Source organism: Scatophagus argus, chromosome 1, assembly GCF_020382885.2.
Source record: "Scatophagus argus isolate fScaArg1 chromosome 1, fScaArg1.pri, whole genome shotgun sequence".
NCBI classification, from domain to species: Eukaryota; Metazoa; Chordata; class Actinopteri; family Scatophagidae; genus Scatophagus; species Scatophagus argus.
The window spans coordinates 18,344,611-18,366,879 of NC_058493.1; the positions used below are offsets into that span (position 1 = coordinate 18,344,611).

At 41.1% G+C, this 22,269-nt stretch overlaps 1 protein-coding gene across 6 annotated transcripts in view; it reads left to right on the top strand.

The window, feature by feature from the left end:
• Window positions 1-22,269, top strand: part of apba2b (amyloid beta (A4) precursor protein-binding, family A, member 2b) — a 53,417-nt gene that overhangs the window by 11,830 nt on the left and 19,318 nt on the right. For 3 of the 6 annotated variants that reach the window (XM_046388808.1, XM_046388801.1, XM_046388843.1), the window contains exons 2-4: window positions 4,455-4,505; window positions 19,395-19,889; window positions 20,137-21,185. In XM_046388808.1, the coding sequence (XP_046244764.1) occupies window positions 19,415-19,889; window positions 20,137-21,185 (1,524 nt within the window). In that variant the 5' untranslated portion in view covers window positions 4,455-4,505; window positions 19,395-19,414. Of the gene's footprint in view, window positions 1-4,454; window positions 4,506-17,952; window positions 18,044-19,394; window positions 19,890-20,136; window positions 21,186-22,269 lie in introns of those variants that run through there. The other 3 variants (XM_046388834.1, XM_046388817.1, XM_046388825.1) reach the window with 2 other exon arrangements.

Sequence of the window (22,269 nt, forward strand, 5' to 3'; positions counted from 1 at the left end):
TGAGATTTGCTCACTGAAGTGTGCTTTTGGAGGGATACCTTTATTTTTATTTTATTTGGTATGTATGTAGGTATTTAATAAATATTATTTTTTACACACACATTTCAAAATACACAGCAAAATACAAACACCTAATTTAAAATCAGACCTCAGTCACTGATATAATCCTGGCTGCTGTGTGTCAGCTGTGTGCTGTTGAGTGTCAGCATTCACAAATGGCTTTCAGTTTTCTGAGAGGTAAACGTCCATGAATATAGAGTCAGTGGACAATGAATATGGTAGTGTCTCATCAAAAATACAGCAGACTTGAAATGTCCACACCCTGCTAGAGGGTACACACCCACACAGGGTCAAAACAATCATGAATGATGAGTGGGAAGCTGAAAGTGAAGGAAAATAGTGCTAATGTGAGGCTGATCAGGAACTGTGCCTTTAGGGCTTGCTCCAAAGCAGGCCCACGTTTGGCAAAACACAGACACATCTTGTTATGCCAAATAAGTCACATTTTGAGTACATGTTTAGCAGCGATATATTACAAATATATTGCATTATTGTGAACACTTCTTGAATGCTTCACCAAAGCAAATTCCAATATCTTTTATGTACAAAAACTGAATACATCTTGGGCTCGTCATGTATTCAAACAATGGCTCTGTGAAGTATTGTACATGTCAAGATACATAAACAGACAACATGTAGTACACTGCAGTAAGCTAATTGCTGAAGCTCTGCGTCAGAGAGTTGTCACGCACTTTCTGATTTCGACTCAGGAAGCCTTTCAAAGGTCAAAAGAGATGTTCTACACCTCAGCAATAATTTCAAGAACAGTCATTTGGTTTGGTCCTACATGCTGAAATTGGAGCTGTTTGTGCTGACCTCTCAGCCTCGGGTGAGTTGAGGTTAGCTAAAGAATACTAATGAGTGAATTAATAGAGGTGGGATTGAATTGAATAGATAATGAATCTGAAAATAAAAACGTGAGTTCTTGTGACAGCGTTTGCAGTACTACTTTATCATTACCCTGTCTTGATGTAAGATGAAATATTATGCACCTTATTCTTGTATTAAACCGGGACTGGAATAATGTGTATGTTGAATTAAATGTGTTGTCTTTTAACACTGGCTGCTGAACAGCACTGACGGGAAAGCCGCAGGTCAAGACATCCTAACTGGACTGTTAGTAGCCAGCGGCTTGTTTATCTCTGCTGTGCCTTTTGATGTCTTGCCTCTGTAATTCAGCAAAGACAGCTTAGTTATTTCTCTGGGACAGGAGGTCACAAAAGCATGGCATTGAGCAACCTTGTAAAATGTTGACGGAGTGTAAAATGCCAGGGAACAGCTTATGCAACGTTTTAGAGTGAGCAGGGCAGTGAGAGTAGGGCTGTCCTGATGCCGAAGCCAGTAAAGGAAATGGCGAGTATATGAGTCTATGCACCACATTTCCCCCTGATACTGAGTCTACATGTTAAACATATAAAAATAATCTGCTTTGAATAGCATTTTTTCAGAAATTCTGAATCTATGAATATGTAAATGTGGTGGACACAAGATGTCTTCTGCTTCACTGAACAGTCCTTTATCAGTGTCTGTGACCTGCAGGCTTCATCTTTCCACATCACCAGGTGAAATGAACTTTTTCACTTTTTAACCATGTAACTGCAGGTGAAAAATAATAAAACAGAGTTCTGCAATATTCAAACAATAGGCTATATTTTCTTATACCATATTCTCACAGTTCAGTCTGCTTTGTGGTGTGTCACAAATTTCTCTGCTAGGCTACTACTTTTATTTACTTGCCACCTTGGCTTGAGGCTTGCACAGCTTCACCTGCTACTACACAAAATCACCTGCGTTTGGCTGGTGGCGGGTTCTGATGTCTGATCCTGCGTCTCACACTTCTACACATAGACAGAACAAGAAAAGTGTGAAATCGAAACTCGGGTTTACATAGATGCCAGGTAAAGCTTACCATGTATCTGTACATGTACCATATTTGAGTGTGACTATGTTAGCCACAGGTTATCTGCTGCAGAGTTTGCACATTTAAATGTTTGATACATTTGATGAACTGTGTGGGGTTATCTGTAGTACATTTTAATGCTGCTGGTTGATGGCTGGCTTCATTGCAAACAATTATGCTAAACAATCCTGCTATCATCGTCATCTTTTTAGACTGCTTCTGTGGGCTAATGTGTCTTGAGGCCAGAACAGGCATGGGGGAGAGTTGTAGGTGATGGGTGTTATAAATATATGTTAGTGATTAATGTATCTGGATTTAGGCTGATACAGAAACTGTAAAAGAAATGTGGTTTTGCCATGTTGCCATTTTAGCATCACAGTATCTAACATAATATGGTGTGGGGAATGAGGGGACTGCACAGCAGTCTAACATTCCTGGAGTGCAGCTGATTTGAGCATCTCCGCTTTTTTAAATGCGTTTCTTTCTCCATTTGGGTCAGCCGTAAGTGTTATCTGCTGAGTGTTTTGTCTCAAACACTGTATCGCTGCAGTGTGCTGCAGTGTGAGTTGGACCTGTGGGACCAACACAAGCCTCAGGGCTGTATGCAAGTAGGAGGAGGGGAGCTGTGGTGAATTACAGCAGTGGGTTAGATGGGACAGACACTGTCACTGTAACTGCTTTGTAACTCCGTGTCTGTTATCTATATGAAACCTTGTAGGGACAAAAAGCCTGTTCACATCATGCCTTTATGTGGACTCAGCTACCATCTGAAACCAAAAAAGTGCCTGTAAGAATAACCATTTGCCAATCTAAGGAGAAAGACTTCAGACTTAAGTAAAATGCCATCTTGGTCCAGTAAATCTTGCATTCCTTTGTGGGCAAGTAACTTGCAACATGGGACAAAGACAAAGGGCAATGGTATAAATGATTGCCTGGCCAGTCATAGTTCTGGGGTGGCGCTGGTGTATGTTTTGTACTTCAGTGTTGGCATCACGCATGTAGATGTCATGGTTTAAGTCGGGTAGTTGTGGAAACTCAAAACGTTGTCCTCACAAGTACTGTATGCAAGTGTGTGTGTGTGTGTTGCAATTGAAAATATTAGCTACACACATATTGAATATTGGTTGTTTTTTCTGTTTTTTTTTTTTTTTAGTATTTGTAGAAGTAAGCACATAAGTTGGTATTTTCCATCCCAACAGATTTCTTTAGCTGCTTTGTTCTTTGTGTTACTCTCAGGTATTTCTTGTCTCGTCTTATCCTATTTAGGAAACGGTGAATTCCTTTTGGGAGAATGAGTCAATGAGTGTTGATCACGTGCAAGTTGAAAAAAAAAAAGAAAACATTATGCAGTTCTCTTTATTTCCTCCCTCCAACATTTAAGCAGATAAACCAATACATCTCTGCTCGGGACCCAATGGCATTTGACGTGTTTGTAATTCTTATTTAAAAGTAGCCGTTTTTGAAGCATCTTTTTGTATCATTTAGGAATCATGGCAAATTGGTTGTTCTGTTTTGACACATAGCTACCACTGTTGTGATCTTCACCACATCTTACACCTGTCTGTTTTTTTTTTCCAAGCCCTCTCTGACTGTATCGCTTCACACAACACAACCCATACTGGCTGCTGTTAAAACATTATCTTACTGACACCAACAGTGAGTATGCTGCTGGTGTGCTTTCTGGTTGAGCTGATCCAACTGCTGAGTGGGGACAGTAACTTGGGGCTGTCACAAAAGCACTCAGGATGAGATGTAACATGTGGCCTTGGCTTAGTGGCAGATGGTGAAGCCCTGCTGTCAGAGTTTGGAGAATACAGCTGAGCTAATGTTTCAGTTTCACTAGCTTTGCTGTAACTCCTGCCCTGACATTTCTTGAAATTGTGGATGTCTGGAATAACAAATGTCCTGATATAACAAAAATAATGAGAAAAATCCTGCTGGGAAGTGCATCATACTTCTGATTTATCAGAAGCGGAATCTCATTATGTTAGAATTACATGCTGTTTTGTCTGTATTTATGTGTTTTATATGTTTTACAATTGCAAATTATATATACATATTGTGCAAGTATTGGTTTGATATTTATATTTTCTCTCTCAGCCTTTGGTAGATATACATAAAAATTACAATAGCCAGCTGAACATAACTTCACTTTAAATTCTTTTATTACCTTTTCTTAGTTATATTATTATGTGTGATATCCCATCCTATTTCATACAATTTATGGAAAGATGAGTGTCAGTGTGGATCTGTCTCAGGAAAGGGTTTTGACATCATATTTTTATGCCTAGCATGATGCAATTCTGCTTTATTTTATGAAACAGATGTCCTCTTACATGTGACCCAAACAAACAATCATTGCCCCTCGTATTTTCTGCACATCCAGCCAGGAGAAAGAGATCAAAGCTCTTTCTTTATGTCGAACTGTGTGGCTTTTATGTGGGTTGTCAGTTTGATGCTCAGCTTGATGCTCTCTCTCCTTTTGTGTTTCCAGGTCATTTCCTGGAGCAAAAAGTAGAGCTGCTCTGCCTACCTACTGATATCAGTAAGTCTGATTTATTGTGCCTTGGCAGGTTATTACAGTATAATGGTATTCTGAGGAGTGTGTGAGAAATTCATATAACGTCACATGAAAAGTGGTCAAGTTCTCCCAAATTATAGAGAAACGACAATGATGATAGGAAGACTACTGTCTGTTGTTGGTGTTTTTGTGCACCGGCAACCCGTTTCTGGGCACTGAACAGGCACACGTAGCAACCTTTCGGCCCTAGGGAGCTCTTTAACTTGCCTGGCTGCCCACTCAGTCATGCCGCACAGGCGTTGAAGCAAACAAAAGGGTAAAAAAAAATAGGGAAGGGAAGGGTCAAAAGATTTGTTGGCAGCAAGGTGACTGTTCTTGATATTTACGACTGCATTAAAGTTCACATCTGTAATGTTTTTGCTTAGCATATCCTCGTCTGTATGATGGAGCATTGCAAGTAACAGAAATCTATGTAGTAAATCCCTTGCTTATTGTCTTGTGAACTTACACAAGTCCTTGTTGACGAGGCCAATGAACATCAGAGAGAAAACCTCACACACTCCACGCTATAATAGTATTTTTACGCATCAGAGACAAAACCCATTAATTGATATGACGCTTCCCTAGGTGGCACATCATTAATGATTTGCAATGGCTGGCTGACAAACAAACAAACTATGCACTATTTGTAACTTAACTGCTGTTGAGTTGTTGATTTCTGTGCCTTTACCAGGTCATATTAAATTAAAAAAAAAAAAACGCTTATTTATAATACCACGAATGATGGTCATCTTGTGTAATTATGTTAAGAGGATGCCAACGTTATCATTGTTGATATTAAAGCTTTTCTGTCAAAAATGCTGTGATAGATAGACTTGTACAGGGTGACAAGTCAGGAATGAAGCAGAAGGAGGAGAGAGGAGAGAGGAGAAGATAAGGGAGACAGCTTGTGTGGTGATGGTGGAGGAGGGAGGACATCGTGGTAGAACCCCGCTGAAGACATTCTGTACAAGGGTGGAGGAAAGGAAAAGGTGGAGGATGCAAAAACAACAGTCAAGCAATCCGAAGTGTTGTGAACCACTCATCATTGCCTCCTCTCATTATTTATTAATATTCTGCTAGAATATTTATCCACCCTAATGCAGTACCATCCTCTCAGAGAGAGATAGAGAAATTAATAGAGCTTTGTATCATCCCGACAGAGTATTGCTATTGTTATTGTAGTCAGTCGAACATCATCGATCATCTGTCGACTTCTTCCATCCGTCGCACTTGTCTGCTTCATGTTTACTGTTGATTTTGACCGCGTCCTTTTCTGTAAAGTGATAAACAAGAGTCGGGGCAGGGCTGTTTGTTCTGGTTTTCAAACTACAAGCCACAGTGTGGTCTGGAGGGAGCTGTGACTCCAGAACCAGATGACTGATAGGAGCCTCACAACCATACTTGTATTGGAGTTCCTTATGGTGAACTTTAGGAACCAGACCAGATTTAGGCATGGCTGCATTTGAAATGTGAGTCATCCATTGCAGAGCAGTGATGGGCGCACAGTCTGCCAGCTGCTGTGCTTCACTTATTTTGATCGAATCCTTTGAAGATGAAGGGAAGGACAAAGAAATCAGCAGTTGTGTGACCCATTATAAATCATCAAAAGCCAAAGCAGCTTCACTGATGTGTACACTGGTTCTGTGATACCACACTGCGAATGTACTGATAATTAACCCCTAAGTCATAGAGGAATTTGCTGCAACGTTATGAAGTCAGTCACATCTGTCATCACATATGCTGTTAACAGCATGAGGAATGGTCTGTGCTCTCCCTCTCCTCTCTTTTCTTCTGCTCTTCTTAGGAATTGCAATTATCTGAAAACCCACAGTCAGTGTTTTGTGTGCGTAAGCGCTGTACATGTGCCCGTGTCGACATCATAATATAGCATGAAAATTCCTCTGCTTATTGCAGTTAAGTCAAATTTGCCAACCCCCCCGGCACAAAATATATGAGGTTGCCATAAATGTATGAGCTTGTGTGAGAAGACTGCAGAAACAAAAAAATTAAAATTTAATATTTTCCACCACATATTGTCTCTCCTCCTCCTGCTCCTCGGGTTCCTGCCATGTAGCTCAACTAAACTGCTCTGAATTATACTAGTAATATTTGATTGATCCCTTTGAGCTCATATACCCAACCTTGCTTAAAATTGTGTTGTTGTTTTTTTATGGTGCTGGAATTCAAATTTGACACAAAGGCTTCTTGTTCAATTTGAAATCTGAATTTGAATCTTTCCCTTAGTTTGAATGAGTTTTCTGTTTGCTATATTACCAGATTCCTAGAAAGTACATCTTGAGCTATAAAAATAATTTACTGTAACACAACAAGCTGCTTTAGTTTTTAGTTTTAATCCTAGTATTTGATACCCGAATTTTTTAGGTGTTAATCTTACATTTCAAAGGATGTGTCAGAGTCATTTACTGAGTAACCAATCTATACCAATAACTGATTTGATGAATTGAGGAAGTATTTGATACAAGTAAACAACAAAAAGCACAACATATGAATTCATAGAAAATATTATTGCTCTCCTCAACAAGGTAGATAAAGTGTGCAATATTAGGCAGGAAAAAAAATTGCGTGGAAAATAAAACAGTCAGAGGTTGGATCTAATATTTCAAAATAGTAGCTAATTATTAGGTATTAGCAAAGGAGTAATGATCAGCTCCCTTCCAGAGTCAGCACAGGCATTAACTGGAACTAAAATGACTCAGTGGCTGCTCACATTACCTCAGCTCGTCACTGATGTTCTCACAAGTTCCTGTAGTGGTCGACACTTTATTCGCTCCTGTAGATCGAGAAGAGAAGGTCAGAGCACAGGGTCATATGCCAAATATTGACTAAGCACCTGTGGTGATTCAGCGTCTCGCCCAGAGAAACCTCCAGCTGGACGGCAACGTTTCTGTCCACAAGGCCGCTATGCTGCCCCTTAATACTATATGCACTAAATGGGGGGGAAAGGTTCATGGTTTAGTTTTAGAGCAGAGAGGCCAGATTCAAAGTAATGTGATGTAAGGGGATTCAGATGAGAGCTGCAATAATCCAGATTTTTCTCGTCATAGGATCAGCGCTGCTGTTGGCCCTGTTTGGTCAGCCAGCTTTGTTGAGCCGTCCCAGACCCTTCACTGTCCACGCTGTCTCTTATGATCCCTGGCTGCATCCCAAGGGACAGTGAAATTAGTACTCAACACATCACAGTGAGATGACTGAGGCAATGCAGCTGCCATTTTTGGCGCTGATTTATGTCTCCTCAGATCTGACCTTTAATAAAATAAATACAAGCATGACAGTTCTCTTAATGAGCCATTTGTACATACTGATGGGGCTTAAGCATCATCACTGTAAAATAATCCTACATTTACTCTGAAGGTCACGATGCACTCTTAACTTTTAGATTTAGTATTTTGTAAGTATTTTAGTGTTTTGGAAAGTATATCCGTACTACATACATATGTTGCATTTTTTATATTAATTGTCACTTCAGTGCAAGTCAATTTTGTGTATATAGCTTGAAATCACAGTCTGTGGTCTGTACAACACATGACGCCCTCATTAGACCCTCAGTCCAGTTACATTAGGCAGAAATGCCACTGGTAGAAAAACAGACTGTGCTGTAAAGCAGTTTTTCCACATTTTTGTTATTTTAATTGCAACCCAAATCATTTTTGTACAAATGACAGTTGCAAAATAGGTGAAAGAATGTCATCTGCAGGCTAACAGTTATTTGAACCTGTGTCTGTTAACCAGTTAGTGATTATAAACGCTTGTGGCTCTGTTTTATTGCACTCCCTTTTTTAGTTTTAGCTTGACTGATATTCACAGTCCAATCCTAAACCCTTAATCATCATTCTAGCTGAACCCTTTGTGACTTTTCCCCTTCAAACGGTTTTAGTCTTGATATTAATCAGAAAACGACATGAAATACACTTCATAACTGCTTATGTGATCTTGGTGTATTATCCACTTTGTTATCTCCAGACTTGTTGTTGATTTCCACTGAGATCGAAGTGAAAAAGAGAAAGAGAGCTGTGTCTAAGTAAAGATGACTGTGATCATGTCTACTCTTGGATGCCTTCCTGCGTTGCATTGACACTTACTTTTTAAACCAGGGCAAACAGAACAGATGCAATGTGATGATGCCAAATCTGAACAGATACATGTTCTCCCACCTTGTCTAGGTAGAACACTGAGCTGGAGCCAGCCTCATTACGAAACCAAGGCACTGACTGTGTTTCTGCCTGGCACAGTTTGCACTGAGCAATGTGAGCGAGATTTCCCCAAAGAAATCTTGGTTTAGCAATCCACAATCTTAAAATAGCTTTGAATCATACATTATTACATAGCAGGCCTGCCTCCTCTGTCAAACTACACTTGCTGCTGTGATGATTGTCTCCTTGTTTTCTCCAACCTTCCATCCGAAACAATTCCCCAAACTCATTAGCATAGCTTTATAGTTGACATGAAGAGACTCACAGATGGCTTTTCTGTCTTTCAAACGTAAATGTACTTAAAAAGAAAGAAAAAACAACTTTACAGATTATGTAACAGACATGAATAGCTATTGTTCTGAAGTTCGAATGTATAAAAGAATTGTTGCCAGGGAATACGGAAAAACCCTATAGAGCTGCTTTTGCAACATGAGGCTATGTATTATGGGTTGTGTGTGTGAATGTGTGTAAGTGAGTGGAGTCGGAGTGGGCAGATTTCAATCTTCCAGCCTGCCTCAGTGTGTTTCCCTTGGGTACAATAAAACATAAAGGATGCTGGAGGTGTGACACCCCCTTCTGAACCTGTCATTGCTTCAGGAGGATTGATGTGACGATTTCACACACACGCATGCACACACACACACACACAAACACCAGTCAGGCAGTCAGATGCAACAAACTAGTGTCAACAGTCAGCACACACTGCTATGCAGGTCCAATACACACACTCACACACATATCAGTGTAACATGGGACAGGGCTGATAATCAATCCAAGCCTCTTTGTACCTGTCTGTCTGTCTTTCTATCTTTTGTTCTTGTCAGAAGTGGTGCTGCTCCTCTGTGTGGCCGAGCAGACCCTGTCTGCATGATTAATCCTCAGCCTGTCAGCTGGCCAGCAGCGATACTGAAACCAAACAAAAACTCACACAAAGCTAAGCGGCATGCATGCATGGTCCATTTCAGGATGTGCAGATGTGTGCAGGTCAGGCTTGCAAATGGCATCACTGCAAAGCAAAGATGAGTAAAACAACCCTGTTGTATTTATCAGAAGCAAACACTGACATGTGGGGAACCTGAGCGTGTGTGTGCTTTGTTGTTGGCTCATATTTAATTACAGTCAACATTTTGGTTTGTCAATGACAAATGCATGTAGCCTATGTGTGCATGTATACATGTGGAGAAGGGAAAACTATGGCTGATGGACTGTGCACTGCAGTACGTGTGTGTCACACCTGATGAATATTTTCCTCCTGTTTTCCCCAAGGGGTTGTGTGATTGACCAGACCCTGAAGTTATTTCATGTGCCTACCACCAAACTGCATTAGCGGGCCCAGCCATTACCGCTCAGCCTGTCTGTCTCTCAATATGAGGATATTTCCCAGCCCAGTTATGCTTGCTCTGTTCTGCGCTGTCACTGAATACAATGACCATCACCACATTCAATGAATATTATTAGCATTTTTCTCAGGCATCTGTCAATGTGGAAGACAGCTTCGTGGGAGTGGAAGTACATGCTGTTTTTGCCGTAGTCAGTATCTGAGCTGACTCTTGGAGAATAGAGTTGAAACTGTGGTGTATTGTCCACCCTAAATGTAATTATGAGTCAGTTGTCAAACCTCCCTTATCACCAGTCATTAACAAGAAGTCACCTGGCGCAGCAGTTTTGAGCCGCTGCAGTAATTTTGGTTTGAAAAGATGTGACAGAGGTTAAGAGAGTGAAGACCGCTCAGAAATTTCTGCTGTTGATTAAAAGTTGACAATGAATGGGGATTAAAGGTCTGAGGCGAGAGGCTGTTTCTGGAGAGGGGGCAATAAGAAGCAGGATCATGGAAGATTTCTGAGGGATCAGGTGGGCTATTGTGTCAGCCAGGAAGCAATTCTCACCTTCATCTCCAGACTGTAAATGACAGTAGGAACGGGAGGAATGACGGGTCACTGTAGCAGACCAGAATGGGTTCGTATTTATGGTGGTCGAGAGAGCTCAGTGCACTGCAACTACAACTGTAACTTAAAGGTTCAATAGAAAAAAAATGTGAAGACTCACTCAACATACACTGTAATTAGTTGAATTAACCCTGAGTTCGATACCTGAATATTAAATTTATTTTTTCTTATAATTGTCATATGATTGAACAGTCGGAGCTGAGTGGATCTGACACAGCTGATGCATTAGTCCACTGACCGCAGCCTCATTTGAATCATTCGTCCAATGGTTTTGCTACAGTAGAATGTCTCTTTTCCTAATTAAAACATGAATGACATAAAACTCCATTTATGCTGATTATTTAAATTACCTATGAGTTTTACTTTTTGCTTTTCAGACACCTTTTCAATCTCTCTTTGCATTTCCTGAGATTTACATGCTGCATCATGCCCGGACTTGGACCCACACAATAATGACTAATCCCCTTTCAGACAAAAATTCAATACTGGGTCTTTTTTTATCCTGCATATTCTCGGTCCACATTTTATTGGCAGATAGGACAAACAGCCATTGTACTTAATTAGCTGCATCTCCACAATGTTTATTATCTTCCGTCTTTTTATGTGGCTGTTATATTAATGCTCATTTATTTCGTTGTCAGATTTCAGCCTGCTTGGGAGAGAGCGGTGTGGGAGGATTTCTCATTAAATCCAAAACAAAAATGCTTTCCCGCCTGCCAATGTGTGCAGTGGTAGTAGTGAACAGGTAGTGTGTTGTTAGGGCTGCTTTTCCCTAAGTTAAAAATTTCACATATTAAAACAACTTAATGCTTTTTTATCTGTCTCACTCTCTTTCATTCCACTCATCAGTATCCTAACCCAGCCGACATCTTCAATTAAACCCTGTGAATTCGCCCCAGTATCTGTCTCCCTCTGGGGCCATTTAGCTGTGTTTTGCTCTCTGCATGCTGGGCTTATCGCCAGAAAAACTTTAAAGCGTGTTTCATGTTCCTTCTTAAAATGTAGGCCAACCTAGCCCCATGCACCACCTGGCCAACTTCAGAGCCCACTAAGTGTGAGCTGAAGTGTGTACTAACGCTGTGAGTTAACCTGGTTGGTAGTTTGCTCTGGATACATTTAGTGGTCACATGGAACAAGTATTTAAAAGGTACAGTGTGTATTTTCTTGCTATTCTTTCTTCTTTGTTGACTTCATTGACTAATTGATCAAAAACACTGCATTGCTTGCATCTTGTTGAAAGTTCAGCTTAAACACAGAGCAAAGTCTACAGCCAACATCGCGCTGACGGCTAAAATGCACACACTGTGCATGACTCAAGTAGACATTGAGAAATTACAAGTCTGTGTTCACTGTCTAAAAATGCCGCAGAAAGGCAAACAAAGCAAAAAACGGCACCAGTTTCTTCTTCACTTTAAAACCATTTTTTTTGTAAATCCTGCTGCACCAAAAGCGTAGCTGTTTCCCATGTTTCCAGAAAACGTCTGTATTAGAAGCACAGAAGCATCGTTCGGATAATGTGTGTTTGTTCTGTCAAGGGGGTTATTTGATGATTGGCTGAGACAGACCTCCTCTGAGAGACTGCACTGGAAAACAAAGAGTTTCCATGGTAACAGTCAAGGGTGAAGGAGGAGGGTGTGTCTGTGGTGCGCTTCGAGTGGCGAGATGGACAGTGGCAGGCAGAATGGCGGAGGAGCGAGCATTGCGTTCTGTGGTCCTGTGCCATTTCTGCTGCTCACCAAGCCTCTGCTTTCCCTCTCTTCCCGTCTCCCGCATTGCTCTCTTGTTGTCGTGCTCAAGTGAGTGGGAGGCTTTAAGGAGAACAAACACTGAATGTCAATGAGAGAGCTGAGAGGAAACTCATTTTCTCACTCCGTCTCTCTCTGATAGTGCCTTTATTCTTTATTTACAAGCAGCATAACAGTCAGGTTATTACACAGTGTATTAACATATGTCTGATAATGATGCGTAAGTGTCGTAAGGGCACTTTAATGCCATACAGTTAAATGTTTACAAGGTCATGTGATCACAGCTTACCCCAGTGAAGATGCTAGATGGCAGCTTCATGAAGGTCAACAGAGATTATGTCATGGATCACAAAATTTAAACATACATTGTATCTCGGAAAGTCAGATTTTCCCCCATAATGCTTGAATTTACTCTTTAGGTCAATCTGACAAAGATAAAAAGAATCATTAATGCTGAACCCTGGATGGAGCCAATTGCAGTATGCTTTAAGTTAGAAGCATAAGTTGTGATTTCATTACAAGCATGGGTGATATTTTCCATTTGCCTGTGGCATGGCCCTTTTAAGAGCATGATTTATTTGTTTGGACCTTGTATTGATTGCTAATGTGACATCTGTCATCTAAAGAATGTATACATTTATTCTGCACTTTTTATAGGTGGTTAAATGAGGTTAGATGAGCCATCCTCCTTTACATCCCTGTAGAAGAACAGTGACATCTGGAACAGATTTGTGTTTATGTGGGCATTTATGTCTGCAATCACATTTTTTTCAAGCAAAAGAGAAGAAGAAGAAGGAAAAACTACATTCTGTCTGTATTTTTCTCTGCAAGTATATGTCTGTGCAAAATTGAGAGAGAGAGAGAGAAAGCAGAAAGCACACTTCAGTTGAAACTGCAATTTCCTGAGTAGCAGCAGGAAGTCAGGTCTCCATCTTTAAAATAAATGAAATGGAGAAGATTCTTTCTCTCCTTTATCACTTTCTCTAGAAACTCATAGTGAACTCCAATTGAGTTTGTATACTTTTAACTTTATATTCAGCTGACAGGTCTCATTCTTTCCTGTTCATTGTGAAAAATTAGCTTCAAGCAGAGGTAAGACTTAACCCCAAAGAGCAAATGAAGGTGACAGTATGTGCACATGTGGGACCCATCACAAGTATGGCAGAATGTTTTTAATGTTAGCACATGTAGAGTTTTGCATGTAGTTTTTAATCGAGTGTTTATGCTCATTACACCAGCTTATTGGGTATTAAACAAATTTACTTTAATTGTAATATACCAAAATAGAATGACTTCACAAAGAAAAAGACTTTGTGTTGAAGAAAGAACTTTTTAACCAAACCAACTAAACCAAATTAGACCTATATTGACTATTTGTTATGATATATAAAGAATTAGACCCCTGTTATTGGATAGATCTAAGTAGAAAGATTAAGAAGCAAAGAGAAGGTATTTACAAAAAAGGACAGCAAAGAAAGAGTACAGGGACTTGGAAGAGAGCTGCAAAAATTTTGATGCTTTGCAGAATATGCTGAGAATTCAATCCAATATGGACAGAGTTAGACACTCAGTCAGATCAGTAACTTCCAAACGCCAGCAGTCCAGCTAATGCTAACGCTGTTTACCAGTAAAGTATTTACCAGAGTGCTGACTGCTCCCTGATATGCAGTTACCTTTTGCTCGTAGGGTGCATCAATACTGAAATAAACTTGGAATAAGAACATGATGCTCCACTTTTCCAACAAGCTGCTGCCTCCACCCCCTCTCCTCTGATTTTACTCCACAGAGCTCAGTACTGTTTTGCAGTTAAATGGTGATTCTTCACAGAACAGCCTGCAGCAAACGTCAAAATATGAGGCATTAGACAAGAGCACAAAATAAGAAGCACAAACGTCTCATAATGCAAGAAAAATACTGCTTTTACATGTGTGAGAATCATCTCATTTAGTGAGCGAACGAGCGAGCAGTTTGTTTTAATGCATGTTTGGATGTAGATCATGAAAGATAGCGTTAACCTCATTTAGAGAATTAACATTACTCAGTATTACTGGAAAAAAATATATATAATATATATATATATATATATATATATATATATATATATATAAAAACTAGGCCTGACTGAATATGTTTTATGTTTGGAAAACAGTGGTGAAACTCAGGTGGTGCTAAATGGTTGAAATTAACAGCACAATTTTAGCACAAGTTTACTGATATTGATATGAATAGCAATATGCAAATAGGTGCAAAAATATATTAATAACTAACTCTTCAACTTGGAATTAAGGGCACTTGTAGAGCACATATGTCCTCCACTCTTGATATGCAAACCACTGCAAGTGCAACCACTTCATGTCTGGATATGTTTCCAAAAGTTAGAATTATGTCCAAATATGTTCCCGAGTTGCTGAAGCATCAGCATCACCTCTCAAACATCACATGACCCATAAGTGTGTTGTTATCTGACACCCTGAACATACCTGTATTTTCTTACTGTTATTGTTTAATTCGGCGTTTTGGGGGCGTTTGTGGGCATTATCCAATAACAGCGCACAGGGCGTGAGGTCAGACCAGGCTTGTTGCCAGGTTAGATTGCTGTGTCCCACTGTGGATGAGAGAAAAACCTGCAAGTGTGTTGTCTGTTTGGCATCTTCCTGTATGGTTTATGTTTATTTGTGCTTTAGAACATAACAGAAAATAACTTCCACACAAAAATTTAATGGGTTCTTCTTTGGCTCATCCTACGTCTTTGCACCAATTCTCATGAAAACTGGGCCAGTAGTTTTTCCTAATCCTGCTGACAAACGAACCAGCAAACCTGAGTGACAACATGACCTTCTTTGCGGAGGTAAAATTCAAACTGAACTGTGATAAACTGTATTCAGACTGAAATCTGGGTTCTGGCTCATATCCTTCTCAGCATGCTGCAGTGTAGAGTTGTACTCCAGGGTGCATCAGTCCTCAGTGACCTCACTGCTGGATCAGTAACGTTGGGTGTGGCCAGAGGTGCAATAGATTTGAAGCCACATTTCTTACATGAATAAGCACTGCTGGAATTCTGTGTTATTTGTTTGTTTTCATCTCTCGAAGTACCTGAAAGTTTAATACCTCAGTGATTTTGATCATTACTTCCCCACTTCCTAAGAAGAATTGTTCCAATGCTGGTGTCCTGAAAAAAGACACCTTTCCCCTGGATTATTTCATTTAAAGAAGCTTTAAATAGCCATGTTACCGATGGATGGCAATCGTCTGCTTTCATGTTTCTTTGACACTTTGTGGGGTAAACACCGCTCTCATCTGCTCTGTCTTGCCTTTTCTCTGTTGAAGCCTGACTGTTGAATTCACAGCTAAGGACAGAGGTCATAACTTAGAATTCAAGGCAGAGAGACATTAGTATTCCCGTGGCCCACACTCTGGCCGAGCCATCTGCTGTTTTTGAACTGCTTCTCTTGCCCTCCGTCCTCTCTGCAGCCCTGCTTTTAGGCGCACACACACACGCACACACACTTTTAAGACAAGTGTGTGTGCCAAGCAGGGGGAGTGTGTGTGTGTGGGGTAATTTAAAGCTTTATCTTACTGTAGATGAAGTCTTTTGTGGCAGACATGAATAGGTCTATCCACAGTGACAGCCTTGCACAAGTGGTCCCCAGCTGCAGTTCGGAACAGGCAATTGGGATACTGCAGGCAGACAGGCTGGTATGTTGCTTTTAATACTGTTGGTGTGTGTGTGTATGTGTGTGCGTATGTGTGTGTGTATGTGGAGCCTATTTTAGTGATGAAGGTAACCATTTGAATCAGCGCTTACATTTCAGGGCATTTATGCTGGAGACTGATACTTAACGTGCGTGTTCAGGTGGGACGTAGAAAGTAATGTAAAGTGATGGACCCACCTGAATTCTGATTTCTTTTTTTCACCAGCCTTTGATTCATCTTCCTTAGCCACTCCACGTCTATTCAGGTTTTCATGGGGCTGGAGCACATCCCTGCATGTATTAGGCAGAAGGCAGAGAAACAACCTGTTAGAGAACTTGTAGGAAGAAGTCAAATCAATATAAGAATATGTATATATAGGTTGCCATTAGCACAGGATGGACAGATAATATAAAAACAACACCTGAGGAAACTCAGAATTCGTTTGACATTGAAGTTAGTGAGTTAGAATCCAAAAGACTTAAAATTAGCTGCTTACGTTGCTTGATGTTTAAAGTTGCACACAACAAAAAGTATCTGAGAGCCAGCTGACGATGGATACTCGCATACATTCTCACATAAAAGACAATAATTAGTCTGTAGTCTGAATTTAATGCCACATAGCATTACAGAGAGACAAACAAAACAAATTAGGCAACGATTTTCCTGGCATCATGAGTCTAATTGTTCTGAAAACAAATCAAGAACATGTCTGATAAAATAATTGTAAATGGCACAATAAAGTTTTTGCTTTGTCTTACTTAGTCACCTTGTGCTGTTTTGCTTGTCAAAGCATAGAAGACGTTGAAGTGAAAAATATGGAGAAACATTAGGGCCACCTGTGTGGACACACATGGCCCAGTGGTGCCTGAATGCAAAGATGAAAGACTGAACCTGATGCTTAAATTTAATTTGTGTAAGATGGTGATGACTGGATGAAACATCACTACAAAATCAAATGACATTAAAATTATATTTAAACTATATTTTGTGTTTTGATCATAAAGTCCCAAAACTAGATGGGAAAATGGCAGTGGAAAAAAAAACAGAAACTGACACAGTGCTAATGAGCAAGACATTGAACTTCCAGTCAGTAATTAAAGGTGTTTAACACCTGTGACTCTACTAGGCATACTACATGGCTTGTGTAAACGTACCTTTCCATGCAGCTGCACTGTCTATTGTAATACATATGTTTTCTTCCTCTACTTCTACAAGTAAAATTATGGATGTTTTGTTGAGCAGTGGGCACCACTTAATAATAATTAGGATTCTGCTTGTGATGATAAATGCAGGGGAGCTTAGATGCAAAGTCATAATTAAATTTGCGGTCGTGGATTGGTTGGTACATGGACAAAGAGATTCTTAAAGTTCACGTACAAACTAGCCTCATGGCATGTATTCACACCGTGTGTGTGCAAGCATAGTTGTAGCATGTGTAAACAGGTGGGACAAATCCCCTGTTTGTCTTGATGCTGACAAAAGCAGATTTGTGAAAAGCCACCTGGCCACAGACTTATAGGATTTCCAAATCTACACAGCAGTTGTAATGATGCTCAGGAAAAATCTCAGAGAGACAGAGAGACCACACAACAAAAAGAGTGCTCATGAATACAGGAAACCAACAAAGAGAAGGTCAAAGGGTATCAGTCCCCAGGGGATGCAGTTACCCATAGTTACCAATCCTTACCCTCAGCTCTGGGGAATTGGGCAAGGTGGGGCTGTTTCTCTACAGGAGGATGCTAGGCTGTAATGAGGAAAAAAAAGGTGGGAGGAGTCATGGAGGTGCCTGCTGTGTAGCAGCTGGTGGGGGGAAGGGAGGAGCAAAGAGAGATGTGTGGGAGGGAAGTGAGGTGAGTTGAGGATGGAGCCGTTGTTGTAGCAGATCCTAGCGCTTTTGTACGCCACATTTCGGCTCAGGAGCTGAGGTAAGAGATAAAGTCAACGCACAGTTTCCTAGATGTTAACAAGCTGAGGTCATTTTAAGGCATTTGCAGTGAAAACCTTGTATGAACTGCTTTAAATGATGCACAAAATTGCTTCATTATACATGCTGCTATATTTCAGCAGTTGTGCAACATGTGCGTACTTGTGTCTAGTCACCACCATGGAGGTGCTCTTATTTTTGTGACATACCCTGTCCCCTGACTTTGCAGTGGGCCTGTGGAGCAACCAACTGTAGTGTACATGTGTGTGCTTCTTTTCTCTGTTTGTGTTTTAGAAGGGATGTGTTCGTGCCAGGTTTTGGAGCTAATTAACCAGCATAATCACTGGCAGTGGAAAATGTAATTATGGTGAAGGAAAACGGGGGAAAGAAGAAACAACACGCCTCTAAGGGCAATTGCTCATGGCAACTGGATGACACAGCGCAGAGGGGATAGGCACAAACTAGATGATAGGGCACAGAAAAAACATTATGTGGGGGGGGCTGGTAACAGTAGCCCACTTTTTTTGAATAACCTCTGTTTTTGTGTATGGAAAAGTAAGCCTATTACTTTACATACACTGTATCTGTAGTCTGCCTGCTTTCTCTCAATTTTAACATAATGAATGCTAAAATACAGTCATGTTCATCTAACTGGATTATGTAGCAGTTAAAAGACTGGGCATGACTTTGACAGTTGAGTTTTGGTGTTTGACAGTAACACGGGAAAAACATGTACTGGGATTTTTAGTCTTGTAATTGGTTAGTCTAACACAGCAAGAAATAATTCACTGTCTTCTAACCTGCTACTATTTAACAAGGTCTTGTTTATAAAGAGACTTTATTGCCTTCCAGGTTGACTATTCTCAGTCAGCAAGCTACTGAAGGCTGACTCTGAGTGATATGTTGTGTATTTGACACCATAGTTGCACTAAGTAAGCACAAAAGTGTTACTCTGAATGTGGCTGAACTAAAACGGGGGCTGTTGTGTTCAATTACAGGAATTGATTGTTTTGTCAGGCAGTGCAAATATGTTGCAGCTGTATGCAGAGGGAAGAAAAGAGAGGTAAATGGAGGACTGTGTTTGTAAGGATGTACTGCGTGTATATAGGTGTTTGATCAAAGGAACTGTGTGTATTTGCCATTTTCACGAGGGGTGCTGTGACCTTTCTTGGCCTGATGAAATACACAAACACACACCCGTATAAAACGCTTGAAAACTCACCAGCTTTAGCTTTGAACATTTTATTCTGTTCTATTATACTATACTCCTTTCTTGTGTATCTGCATGCATGGGTGGATTGACAGTTTATCTGATGTTGCTCTGACACTGCTTTTGTCCATTTTTATTCTAGGATCAAACCAATAGCAATGCATGGCCTGTAAGCCGCCAATCATGGCTCATAGGAAGAGGCCGGGGACCAGTGGAAGAAACAGTATGGCTGCCCCAGGCCCCACCTCCTGTCCCTCTCCTCATCCTACAGAGTCATGTGATCTGAAAGCCCTCCCTCTTGTGCAACGCCCAGTCCGCTACCCCAAAGAGTCACATGATCCAAAACCCCTCCCCCGACGTTGTAAGGCACAATATTCTTCTCCCAAGTCTCAAGAAGTGAGTTGCAATCATCCAGTAGTGGATGTAGATCCAGAGGTTGAAGTGAAGCGGTACAGCAGCCAAGCAGATGCAGAATTGGAGGACCAGCGGCCGGCAACACCCTCCACGCCAGAACATGAACAAGACCAAGATGAACACGACGGCGCAGATTTCCACGATGGAGCTGACAGCTTGGATGATGACTCCAGCTCTGACTACATTAACAACACCTCAGATGAGGAGGAAGACTATGATGATGGTGAGTACAATGTTAATCAGGTGGATGATACATATTTCATTATTACTGCTGATAAAGACTTTATCTTTGCCCCTCCATTATCCATTTTTCCACCATCCATCCATCCAATTGGTAACCTTAGTTCCAAATCGGAACTGATTGTGGATTATCCAAATAAGTAAGTGTGAAAGTATCACTGCTTGTTGTGATTTTTGTTTGTGATAAAGAACTAAAATATATGTCTGTTTGTGATCATACATCACTGCAGGGCTGGCAGAGGAGGATGAAGGTGTGACTTACTACATCCGCTACTGCCCAGAGGATGACAGCTACCTGGAAGGTATGGATTGCAACAACCAAGGAGACTGCAACCACAGCCACAGCCGCAATCAGGTGGACTGTGCTGGCACCATGCAGTCCGGTGGAGCACATACTGATGAATGCCAGGAGCCCGTGGAAGAATGGGTCCAGGAGGGAGAGGTTGAGGGTGAGGGGAGGGAGGAGGAATGGGTAGAGGATGAGGAAGGAGAGGGAGCAGTGAGGGAAGAGTGGAGGGAAGAGGAGGAAGAGGTGAGGGAAGAGTGGAGACCGGGAGATGAGGAGGTGAGGGAGGAGTGGAGAGAGGAAGGTCAGGCCAGGCAGGAGCAGTGGGTGGGGCGAGAGAGACACAGGGTGGAGGACTGGGGTGAGGGAGAGGGGGAGGTACGCTGTGAGGTAGTGGAGCAAGATCCGGACGAACAGATATACAATGGAAGACCAGAACCCATCCTGGACCACCACCATCATCTCCACCACCAACCTTCCCTGCAGGACCCTCTGCACGCCCGAGAGGAAGAGGAGGAGGCAGAGAGCGAGGAGTACTGCCCTAATGAGGAAGAAGATGAGGAGGTTGACGAGGAGGACAGGCATGGAAGGGCCTACACTGGAGACTACTATGCCCCAGAGGACAATGGGAACTCGGTGCGAGTCTCCCCATACCGTAGCCGTAAAGTGCTGGTGGTGGAGGGGGAGACAGGGGAGGAGGCTGAGGAGGACATTGACCAAATTGTTGCGGAGATCAAGATGAGTATGAGCATGGGGAGCCTAAGCAGTGGCACTGACCAAAGCCCAGAGGAGCTGGCACAGGACCCCGCACCAAGTGACTACCCTCACCCCAAGCCTGACGTGGCGCCCTACCCACCAGCTCACCATCGCCACGACAGCAGGCCCAAGTCCCTGAACCTGCCCTCCATGCACCACAGCAACCCTGACCTGCAGAGGGGCCTCAAGGCACATCCACGCTCCCCTGAAGACAGGCAGAGATGGACACAGGAGCAGGTAAGCTGCTTTTGACAGAGTAAAGTGGACATTGTTATTTGTTCCATATTTACCCATTTACAGTATCAGCAAACATGTAGTGGATGGACTATAAACACAATTAGGCATTAAGAAAACAAAAGAGCTCCAAAAACGTTCACTTCCATTCAAAAACAGCGATTTGCTTAAAACTTAAATTTAAGGATACCCACTAATGTTTCCTGTCCACCAGTTGCCATATGCACTTGACTATACCTGTCTGAAAAAGACGCTGTCTTACTAAATACAGCTTACTATATATACTCTATACTTCCAAACACCTAAATGATACAAAGTGCAGCTTATTTTTTTAGGTAGGAAATATGAACAAATGTGCAGAGAACACATTAACCATATAGCTGACGAAATTTTGATTTTGTTCGTATAGTTAGCCTGCACAACTGAAACCAGAAGAATAAACATTTTACCTCTGGTTATACGTTGGTAATAATGTATATTAAAGCCTAATAAAATGGCAGCCCTTGCTATTTGAAAATTCTAGTGGATTTCTATTGATGTATAATCTATGCGATGTAATGATTACTGCTTTCCCGTGCTTCGAAAAGTGCTACATTTAAAGCTAATGGGCCCTTTTCACTGCAGTCATTTTGACTTGTCATTGTAGGAAAAAGGTAAGAGTTACTGATAACATTAACTGTGGTGCTGTTTTATTCAAGTGTCCCTGCAAACCATGGTGGTCTGTCAGTGAGCCAATGTGAATCAAGCAGCCATCATCATCATCAGTTTTACTTTTCACACACGTCACATGTTTAAATGTCTTTTCTGTATTATATAGTTACTAAATTATATACTGTATGGTGATTTTTAAAAGTCAAGATCACTTGGATTTCCCTTTCAGTTGAATTACAGCTTTCAATTTCCAGTGTGTTGAAATAGCCTACATACATACATACATACAGAGAAAAGTGCACAAAGGAGAGAAAAGACAGAACATAGCAACAATAGTCTCAGCAAAACAATGCAAATGCAATCAAAGCCTTGGCATTAAAAATAAGATGTAAAATGCATGTATGTAAAATAATAATAATGTGCAGATACTCTTTCC